Below are 11239 nucleotides of genomic sequence, written 5' to 3' on the forward strand. Positions count from 1 at the left end.
GCTAATTTAGTGTTTCGATATCAGAGTAATGACTTGAGTAACTGATGCGAAATAATTTTGATGGTTATTTGCTTGGTTGGAAGAGAGGAAAAGGGGCTCCTACTCGTTCCGTTCTGCGTGCATTAAAAGGAATCGAAAAGATATTGTCAAGATGGCAGCTGCATTTGGAAATAATGTACGCCAAATAATGATTTGCTTTAATTGTATTTTCCATCTTGCGTTGTTTCTAAAAACTGCAACAGCCCGGGCAGCTTGGTAAGAGATGTTTTCATTGTAATAAAGAAGATTTGGTCGAGTTGCTAACCCTATCGGTTGGCTCTCGCCAAGCTCCACATCACATCTTTGTCATTGAAACAACAGAGGAAGATTTTTGTCGTTTTATTTTGTGTTGCTGAGACTGAGATCGTACGAGAGGTCAGGAAAGACACGTGGAGGTAGAAAACTAAACATTGTGCTCCAGGAATAAGGTTACGCAGTTACTATTGCTGCAAAACTGGATACAAAATGTATGAAGTTGGCAACGTACAATAGATTTCCCAGCTGCAGCTACATGTTACTTTTTAGTCATCATTTATAATTTTTTAAATTTTGATCACAAGTGTCAGACTGGACATTTGAAGCATCTGTGCGGACTGTACATGAATACGTCGAGTTTCATTGATTAATGGAATGCAAGTTGAAGTATAGATCGTTGTTTGATTGCTTCACTGACCAGACCATAGCGACTGCACCTGAGAACTCATCAGAGAGAATATGGCAGAGGTGTCTCCCGATGAACAGCTCTCTGCATTGGGTGTAGAAATAGATCCGGACTTCGAACCACAGAAAAGGCCAAGGTCTTGCACCTGGCCTCTACCTCGTCCGGAATCCGATGGTGGGAAACCAGAATCCACAGAGACAGATATTATTCCTGAGGAGGAGGATGATGGCAATGGCACTGACAGCTGTGTGCCATGTAACGCAAATGACCCATCAAAGAAAACGGACTTCTTCGAGGCTGACCAAGAGAGCGGTAATACTCCAGCTGTCGCTGGAGCCAGTGCCCCTTCCACTGACAAGGAAAACGATGGAATTCCCATTCTCTCACAAAGACTAGTTGCTGCAGGTAGTGACTCGAGCATCAATGGCCTGATAGCTCCGCAACCGCGGAAATCATCTGCTCGAAGGAATGCCTGGGGCAACTATTCTTACGCAGACCTCATCACACAAGCCATCGAGAGCTCGCCAGAAAAAAGATTGACTTTGGCCCAGATATATGATTGGATGGTAAGATCTGTGCCATACTTCAAGGACAAAGGCGACAGCAACAGTTCAGCAGGATGGAAGGTGAGTCCTTTTGTTCAGTTTACCTTGCTAGAAGGTGTACAGTGTTTGACCTCTAGCGCGATAATTAATATGCCAGCCCAGGTCTGATTTACAGTGTTATGCTTAGTTTTACACACCTCTTAAACTGGTTACACAACACATGTGGAATACCTATTTTCTTTTTTGTAGGTGATGTAGGCTAAGCTTCTAAATATTGTTGTAGGACATGGCATGCACCAAGCAGCAGTGCCAGGTTTGTGATGCCAGGGGTGTGTGTGTGTGTGGTACAAGGCATAATGGCAAAGGAATTGATTACAAGCTGGGTAGTGAGGATGTGGGGTTGGCTGATATAGTGGGTGACCTCATGTATCTGTCACTGTCTGTTTCAGTAACAGTTGATAAGTGAAGAAGTGTTACTGGTGATAAAAAACATTTGGCCTCTCAGTGGTTTGTCCTGACTGGTTCAGTATTTGCTGTGAAAACAGACATTTGGGCTTATAGGCTGGGCCTCTTTGTTTTGGGTGGAGAAATTGTAAAGCTGAAGACCCCAAACAGTTACGTTTAAACCTCTCTGTTTTTAAGCTTTCCTTCCCCCTACAATGTACACTCTTTAGCTCTGCCAAAAGAGAACTTAAACAAAACTCAGTCAGTTCCACAAGCAGGGAAAATCAGCCAGTGTTACTGGTGTCTCTGTGTTCACACTTGGAAAAGAAACAAATGATCTGAAACATTTATGGTGAGTGAATGTTTGTGTTGAGTCAGGCAGTGTATCATCTAATAACTCAGTATTACTCATGATTAATGTAAACCATTATGCAAACTGAAAACTGATGTTATTAAAAAAAATGAGAGCATGCCTCTCTAGATGGCAAGTACATTCTGTTCTACATGCCTTTATATTGTGTGTGTGTGTGCGTGCGTGCGTGTGCGCGTGTGTGTGTGAGAGTGAAAGAGAGAGAGAGAGGGGAGGAGAGGGATGAGTGAAACAGTTCAGTACTTTGGTTACGTAGCAGCGCTACACTATAGTAACCCATAATGAGTCTTTTCCTCCATCAGAGACTTTGTTTACATCCCACATCTTATGTTAGTCATTATATCAGTTCCTACACCCTGGTCATTCAGGAGACATGTAAAGACACTCATATAAGCTATACTGTATGTTAAATGACTTGTCAGTAATGGTGGACTATGTTTTCAGTCAATTAGATTTAGGCAGTCATTTTATATGGTTTGAATCTGAAACAGGGACCAGGGAAATTATGCTTCATCATCTTTCAAGAAGGAGTAGGGTCTTTATTACTGTCGTTTGAGTAAACTGAAAAAGTGCAAAAGAATGTTGTGTGCTGGTTTAACAATAAAGGTCATTCGAATGTTTCATCAGGGAATCGATTGAAAATTTCAGTTTTATAGCACAAGTAACTCCCCATATGTCTTTTATTCTCTGAATTTCAAATAATTTTCTAAAGTGCTTGAATTGAAAAAAGGGGTAAATTCTGACTGTAGAGAGACCTTTCTCCCTCTGTCTTATGCCAAGCCCATGAGTGTGCTACAGGTTTCAGTGTACTCACTCCCTTTTTGATTTTAGGGATTAGCTTGACTGGTAAAAGCAATTTATACAACATGGAATCAAGTCTCCTGAATACTTATGGCTTATCTGTATTTGAATGAGGAGAAGAAACAAACACTAGAAAAAGGTTGTGTGTAGCAGTGTATCTGTGAGGAGTAAAATGCGCTTGTTGTTGAAAGAGATGTTACGAGGGGAAAAATATTCTGCAGGACAGTGTAAACAAATACAAAATACCATTTAAAACCTTTGCAGAATTCAGCTAAATGATGTGAAGATTTTGCCAAACCTTGAGAACATTTCACGTAGCTAGTCTTTCTGCCATAACCTGGAGCAGAATAATGGACATCCTCGTCTTATGCCTGACATGGAAGGGGAACTGGTATATGTTACTTTGTGAATTTTTAGAAAATCTGCCACACTTAGAGTTATAGGTCATGGAACCCAGTATGCTCTGTGTCCCATCTTGCCAGCATAGTTGTCTTTATATTTCAGAAGGTTCCTAAAGGAGCTTGCAGTTTAGTTTTATATTCAGTCTGATCAATGGGGTGCGATTAAATAAAAAGATAAAGCTGTGATTCCGCATGGATTGTACATTGTTGAGTCTATTAAAATATTTTTAGCTTATTGTAACTTTTTAACAATTCTGCAGCCAGTGAGCAGTCACAGATCTTACCCTTGATTCAGAGACAGCAATTTGAATATCCTTCTGCATGTGCTACAGAGCTTTGCATCTGTCTGCCAAAGAGGGTGAAAAAAAGAGAAAAGCTGAGGATTTCAGTTGTAGCCGCAACATCATTGGCTGTTGAGCTCCCCACCTCCACTTCCTATTGGCTGAGAGCTTTACCAGGAGAATCAATCAGCTGACTGGAAACTATGTAGGTCAGTATGTAGCAACATGAGAGGAGCTTGGTGTTTTACTCTGAGAGAGAACTAGCTTTGTGTAAACTGGCGGTTTTCCAGTGCTGCTCCAAGTGGTGCTTTGCTCAAAAGGGGCTGCAGCTCGGCCTTGGGAGGATGGGGGAAGGGAAGACTAGAGAGTTCAAACAATTTTTTGATTCCATCTCTTATTGTTAGTTCTGAGTTTAAAAGCATTCATGCATAGGAATATTATGATTCAAGGGCACAGCATCGTAGGTCAGTCGAGTAAAAGATATATATTTTTGGTTGTCTCACGCTAGACAGTTCGTAATAAAACAGAAGACATGCTTGCTTTTTGTCACATATGACTTTGTAGATTATTTTATCTGACTGATGTAATTTTATAATCTTGATATTTTTGAGGTGCATGCAATAATGATTGTTGATCAGTGGTACTTGATCAGATTTTGTGTATTTGTGTTCATCTATTCATAATTACATTTGTTCTTACCGGTTGTTAGATTGACTTAAAAGGAGATAGCCTGTTTTCGTCAGGCTCAAACCATTAATCTCCTCTTTGACTTTCTAGCTAGCAAGCTGGTTTGACTGGCTTAAATTCTAATCTGTGCACATGATGGGTATTTTTTAGTTAATATCAACCAACATACCAAGCATCTAAAAATTCAGTGTATCAAATGTTCTTCGTAGCTTTGATCTTTTTGAGGTTTGATGTGTTACCTTTCGGTTTCTGAGTAATTATGATTAATTGATAAAACAAATGAAAATATATCTTTTGACAGATCAAAAGCTACTTCAAAGGGTGTGATTGTGATGGTTTTTGACAGCGGCCACATTGAATGGATTTTCAGGGCCTTTTCAAGCTCTGAAAGCACTCAGGGGTTTTAATACTGAAGTCTAGCAATATGTACTAAAACAGTACTAGGAGGCCTTTGCATATACATGTCCCTAATATTTTAATGTGCATGTTGGTCTTTTCAGCGTGTTAGTAATAGCAGTGATCTGTTCATAATTCGTACATCCTCTTCTATAGTATAGGCTATGGCTCAGTCTCCATTTTACTAAAGAATTGTAATATGAAGTATACACTAACATAGTAAGAAAAAGAAGAGTGACTGGTGAAAGGTGATGTTGCAAATGCAGACATCCAAGCTGCATTGTCATAAGGTACTATAATTGCACTTTAACGAACAGGAAGTGTAAGTAATTACAATAGAATTGTAATGCTGCCCTAAGGAAACAAATGTCTGCGTCAGTCTATATCAAGTGACTGAGACTGTGGCATTTGCCTGTTTCCAAGCATCCAGTACTATTAAACATTATGTTCTCTTTTGTTGTACATTGTTGTAGATTACTTACCAAATCTTAACAATATTCTTGGAGGGCGTTAGTAATAGAAGTACCTACCAGCATCGATAATGAGAAATAATGCATTTAATGGACCAAGAGCAGAAAGTTCTCTGGAGATTATATGCACTAATTGGCTTGAAAAGGCTTTACAGGTAGTTGGATGTCAAAAGGTCAGTCCATTCACTCTTTGAGAAGAATGGAACAAATCAGGATCAGAGATCCTGAAACCAAACATCTTTTTTTAGACCTTTCGCCGGATTGGAATTATTGCGACAATTGTGACCAGTTCTTGCCAAAATAAGTTTAAGCAGCTGGTTAGGAATAGTGTCATATTATCCACAACATTAGCAAGATGAGAGTCAGTTCATGAGGACTTCAGTTCATGCGTGAATCACATCACATTTTTGAGTTCTCTTACTGCAGAAGGGACTGCAATGCCCCCTGCACTGCAGCACACGGATGGTAATGGTATAGAGTCACGGCACAGACTGTAGCTCTTTAATTTTGTACATGACTTCTCCAGGGAATTCCTCTGGACCTTTCACTGCTGCCAGAATATAGGTCACAGATTCAAAAGAAGTTCAAAACAGAAGCATATTGTGTTTTCAGAAGGAAAGACTCATGCATCCCCTTTGTTGAACTGCAGTCTCTGAAAGTGCACGGAAGGTGAAATGTGCCAGTTATTTCTTTTGGTATCTGTATTAGCAAAATCGTGTATTGATAGCGTGATTGAACAAATGCAAGAAGAAATGACTTCATGATGCTTCATGAAACCCTCTCAGGAGGCCTTGCTCTCCTGATTGTATTTAGATTGCCAGTGCAGCATTCCGGACCATAACTTAACTAGCTCTAATACATCTTCCTTTACTTTTGTTGTTGTTGTTTAAAGTGTAGCTGTAGTGTGCTGTGTTATTCTTATGTGACACTGGCTCAGAAGGCTGTCTTCATTCTGAGTGTGTTTCTGTCATCCATGGTACTCACTGCTTTCACAAGCACAGATGGACCAGTAGTACAAATCAGTCAGTGAGGGGCCTCTGTGCACTCCTGCAGTTCAGGTCAGGCAGGTGGTAGGACCATTCTCTCTCTGTGTCAAGCAGTCATATTAACACTGTGTTGCACTCTTTCGGGTTACAAGTCATAAAGGTACTTCATTACAAAAGACGAGAGATTGACTTTTGCAGTGTTCATCGTTAAAAATATAGGCACCCTATGTTACCAGGAACACTCTCTGAAATTTAGCAAATATATCATGTGAATTGAGTGTGCAATAGGACAGTCTTCCATAGCTAACTGAAATTATTTGAAATGTTAAGGTTTTTGAAAGTAAATGTAGTTTTGAAAAGAGAAATTATTCATAGCTATGTATTAACTAGCTGTGTTGTCACACATATTTAGACAGCTGTAAAAGCTAGCTTGCTATTCCTAAATCCCCACTTCAACTTAATGGTGTAGAGACACTACGTTGTTGTTTTTTTTTTGTTGTTGTAGTTTTTTTTCAATCTGAGCATATATGCTTACTGACTTAGAGTCTATGTATCAGTGTTCATTATCCCAACTGTTTATTTTCTCCTGGGAACCTGCAATAGAAATATCCCATTAAATATGAGAAGAAAGTCAGTTTCACCCCACTACAACACAAGCAAGTTATTTTATTGTGGTCAATAATAATTCAGGTTTCAGATCATTTTAATAAGACATTTAATATATACAACTAATAAGATATTGAGTTTATTGCCAGTATCTGTGTGTCCTGTTCTTAAACTCTGAAGTTATAGAAGGTTCACCAAGCCTGTTATCTGCTCTGTTCACAGAACTCCATTCGACATAACTTATCACTCCACAGCCGTTTTGTCAGGGTTCAAAATGAAGGCACTGGAAAGAGCTCATGGTGGATGGTCAACCCAGAGGGTGGGAAAGGTGGTAAAGCCCCACGTAGGCGAGCTGTTTCCATGGACAACAGTAACAAGCACCTCAAGAGTGCTCGTGGCCGGGCAGCTAAGAAGAAAGCGGCCCTGCAGGTCACCCAGGACGGTAGCTCTGAGAGCTCCTCCAGCTTGTCCAAATGGGTTGGCAGCCCTACGTCCCGTAGTAGTGATGAACTGGATGCGTGGACAGACTTCCGCTCACGTACTAATTCCAATGCCAGCACTATAAGCGGACGGCTCTCTCCTATTCTGGCCAACCTGGAGGTTGATGAGGTTCCTGACGATGACTCACCTCTCTCACCAATGCTTTACTCCAGTCCAAGCAGCATGTCCCCATCCACTGGTCTAACAGAGCTGCCTCGTCTAGCAGACCTGACTGGTACTATGAACCTCAATGACGGGCTCAGTGACAACCTTATGGATGACTTCTTAGACAACATCAGTTTGACAGCCTCCCAGCAGCAGTCTCCAGGTCAAGATGAGAGTGGGGCTAACCATCAGGGGAGCCCTGTGTTTACTTTCAGCTGCTCTGGCAGCAGTTTGGGCGTCCCCTCCGGCAGCTATGGCTCCAACTTTAGTCCGCCCTCTGTCACAAGCCTGCGCCAGTCACCCATGCAGACCATCCAGGAGAACAAACCAACCACCTTCTCCTGTAGCTCACATTTCAGCTCACAGAGCTTGCAGGACCTTCTTAACTCAGAGGCACACAGCCACAGCGATGTCATGCTCACCCAGTCTGATCCACTGATGTCACAAGCCAGCGCTGCCGTCCCAACTCAGAATTCCCGTCGCAGTGCCCTGGTGCTCCAGAAGTCTTCACTGGCTGGGTGGCGAGTTAATGGGGTCTTGAGTTCCAGAAATGAGTCTGACTACCAAAGCTTGATCAAACAACATCTCCAGCAGTCTCCTACCAGGAACACATCTATGCAGCTCGGCTCTTCTTCTGAGTCCCTCACCCGTGCTCAGGACCGATTCCCCACCGACCTAGATCTGGATGTTTTCAGCAACAGCCTTGAGTGCGAAATGGACACAATCATTCACAATGATCTGATGGACGCAGAAGGCCTTGAGTTCAACTTTGATTCCCATCTCATCTCTACTCAGAATGCTAACCTAAACACAGGGAACTTTTCTAGCACTAAACGAACCTCGTCTCAAAGCTGGGTGCCTGGTTGATGGGCCCAGCTCCCAGAATGTAGGGATGGGGGCAGAACAAAACTGAGGAGGAGCCAGACCTTATGTGGTGAACCTGTGCATTAAAAAGCTAATCTGTTTTTACTGGAATGATTTTTGTGTCCAGTTAAATGATTTACACTGATGGTGTTGTCAATGTTTCACTTTGTTTAATGTAATGTTATGTGTTTGGTATTGTCATAATCAAGAATGGTGTCCAGTATACAATAGTGACATCAACATCAAGGACCAGGTGTGACTGAACCCAGTTTAAAGATCCAGCAGCCTGCCGATAAGTTGCCCATTGGGAACTTTTCCTTCCTCTTCCTTTAGGATTTTTTTGTTCCAAAAATGTAATTTTTAAAAGCATCAGCATTAGATAGGAGTGTTTTGTTCCAATAGTCATTGTTTCATTTTAACCTTTATATGGGATGAAAATGATGTTGCTTCTTATTTCAGGTCCTGACATTGATACAAGGACCAAGATCTCTTTTTGCCAAACTAGCCATCAGCACAATAAGATCGATGGCCTGTTTACAAACCTAGCTCCAGCGATTGTCACTGTTGTCTTCACTAATTAAAAAAAAAATGGGGAAAATGAAAAAAGGACAATTATTCACACTCTTTTGTAAAAAAAAAATTTTAAAAGAAAGAAAGAGAGAAAAACAGAAGTTATGCAATCTTGTTGTTTTGCTTTTCCTGAGAAACCATTCCATGCATCACTTTCACTTAAGCTGATCTGTTCGAAACTGTGGTCTCCACATAGCTCTGAGCCCTGTTACCGTGCCGTGATATGAGATGTAATGACTTAATTAGTATGATGTTCTACCGTATGAAATCTTCTAGTTCATCCCACTGTTTTCCTATGAATTTTTGACTGATGTTTATTAAATCCCATAAAACAAATGGTACATTGATTCACCATAAATTTAGGGAGCACACCTATTGCTCACTGTCTCAAGCAAATTGGCCTGGCCTCTACAGTGACTGACATAAAATCACTGATGTACCACAGATATTTGAAACAATTACACTATTATATTAAGCAAAAAACACACACAAGAGGTATGGTAGTCATTGAAAAAGCTGACAACATCACTAAGTAGTTGCATGTCCTGGAGAAGGAGAAGTAAAAAGCCAGGTGAGAACTCACTTGAATGAGGCCGCTTTTAAGACTGCAATGTCAGATCGTAATATGTATATACATATCTGCACTGTGAGTGGTGCTAAAGAAGCAGTGTTTTAATCCTCTAGGCAATGTATGGCAATGCATTTTTACATGAGGCAGTCGCATGATAGTATTAGCTACATTTAGCCTAAGTGGACAATTTATTAAGGAACTCATATGCTACCTTGTTTCTGTACTGTATTTAACCAAATTTATTGACCATGCAAGGCAACCAAATTATGGATGCTATCAAAGTGTTTGCAAGTAGTTATTTGTTTGGCCAGTGGTAGTATCATTTAGGGACTGAACCCTCTCATGACTTCTTGAAATGGCTACATTGACTGTCGTGCTTTTGATGTTAGATCCTAGTGTCATGGTTAGATATATCAGACAGTAACCTACTGCCCCATTTTAATCATTGAAGTGCAATATACTTTTATAAAGATCTTGGGAGGTTTTTTTTGCTTTTTGTTTTTGTTTAAAATCATTTTACTGCCCTATGTTTACTTTTCAGACCATGACCAAGGCCCCTTTCACAGAAGCCAAATATAGTATGATCACAACTACTTCAAAATTCAAATTCAAATTTGACATCAATTTGTTTATTCCTTGCGATTATTTATAAAACTCACACAAACTGACACAGCCAGAAGATAGGCAGGCAATGCACTCTCGACACATCAATGAAACTGTTGCCATGACATGAAAAGTATATGTTGTAATGTGACAGACTTTCAAAATCATGTACTCTAAACATACATGATTTATACAGCTTTTATAAGGAGCACATCTGAAATGGCTCCTTGATGAAATTACACTCATTCAGATAAGATATTTCATGACAAGCTGTCACAAGTTCTCACATGCATGCACTGTTGTGACTGGTTTTAACAGAGGCATACTCTCCAAAGTTGGGGTCATTATTTTGAACTAGTATTTTGACCTTGTAATTCAACGACAATGAATATAGGATTCGTTACGCCCCTGCGTCATACTTAAAATATGTACAGTTTTTTTGTTGTTGTTGGCTTCAAGAGGGAATTCAATTGGTTGTAAAATGAAGGGTTTTTTTTCTTTAAATCTATCTAACACTCATGCATACACACCATCCCATGATGACCTATACTTAACCTCATGTAGAATCATTTGATGTTAGCTTGAATTGCCCTGTGTATTTCCATTTTGGGTGGTAATGTAGGTTGTACAAGACATGGTGCATGTAAATAAAGCTTGGTCAAGCACTGTGAATGTCTGAAGACCCCTTTGTCACAAGAATTTATCAGTGATGTGTTGTGAGTTTTGAGTTGTTTCCCTCTTATTTGAATAATCGAATTTTTCCATGGAGAAGACAGCTACATTTATATGGAAATTTGGGTTCCTTTTGGGACTAATGGCCAAATAAATGCGGAAACTGTTGAATCAGCATGTTGTGGACCTTCATTTAATTCTCTTTAATATCCCAGTAGGTAAACACTCTTATCTAAACACAGTCTTATCTGTCCTAATCATTTGCAAAGACAACTTTGAAATTAGAAATACAGCAAGGTAACATCTTTAAGAATAGTTTTGCTTGTTTAAATATGATTCTGTCAAATACATTTAGACATTAAATATTGAAACACACATCAGTGATCATTTCATTCTTAAAGGGCACTCAGGAGTATATTTATTAGTACTTTAATACAGAATTATACTTTGTTTCCTATTTATCTGTGCCTCCACAGTGCTGTTGTCTCCTGCCTTGAGTTACTTTTCTCTCCTGTGACTTTGACCACTGTGTTAACATCTTTGAATGTTTTGTGTACTCCTCACTGACACACTGATTGTATCTCCTGAGCATATCTTCCCCCCATTGTGTCCAATCTTAGGCTTCAT

General features: G+C 40.1%; 1 protein-coding gene across 1 annotated transcript; it reads left to right on the plus strand.

Moving 5' to 3' along the window:
* Positions 1 to 753: 753 nt before the first annotated feature.
* Positions 754 to 8199, plus strand: foxo3a (forkhead box O3A). The gene is made up of 2 exons (XM_030782808.1): positions 754 to 1326; positions 6910 to 8199. The coding sequence occupies exons 1-2, from the start codon at positions 754 to 756 to the stop codon at positions 8197 to 8199; spliced, it is 1863 nt and encodes a 620-aa protein (XP_030638668.1).
* Positions 8200 to 11239: the final 3040 nt, after the last annotated feature.

Source organism: Chanos chanos, chromosome 1 (assembly GCF_902362185.1).
Source record: "Chanos chanos chromosome 1, fChaCha1.1, whole genome shotgun sequence".
In the NCBI taxonomy this organism is placed as follows: Eukaryota; Metazoa; Chordata; class Actinopteri; order Gonorynchiformes; family Chanidae; genus Chanos; species Chanos chanos.

What these genes read in the sequence shown, in the direction of transcription:
- foxo3a (XM_030782808.1), top strand. Translation starts at nt 754, where the DNA reads ATGGCAGAGGTGTCTCCCGATGAACAGCTCTCTGCATTGGGTGTAGAA. An exon ending in ACAGTTCAGCAGGATGGAAG is followed by an intron (nt 1,327 to 6,909) that starts GTGAGTCCTTTT and finishes CTCTGTTCACAG; the next exon opens with AACTCCATTCGACATAACTT.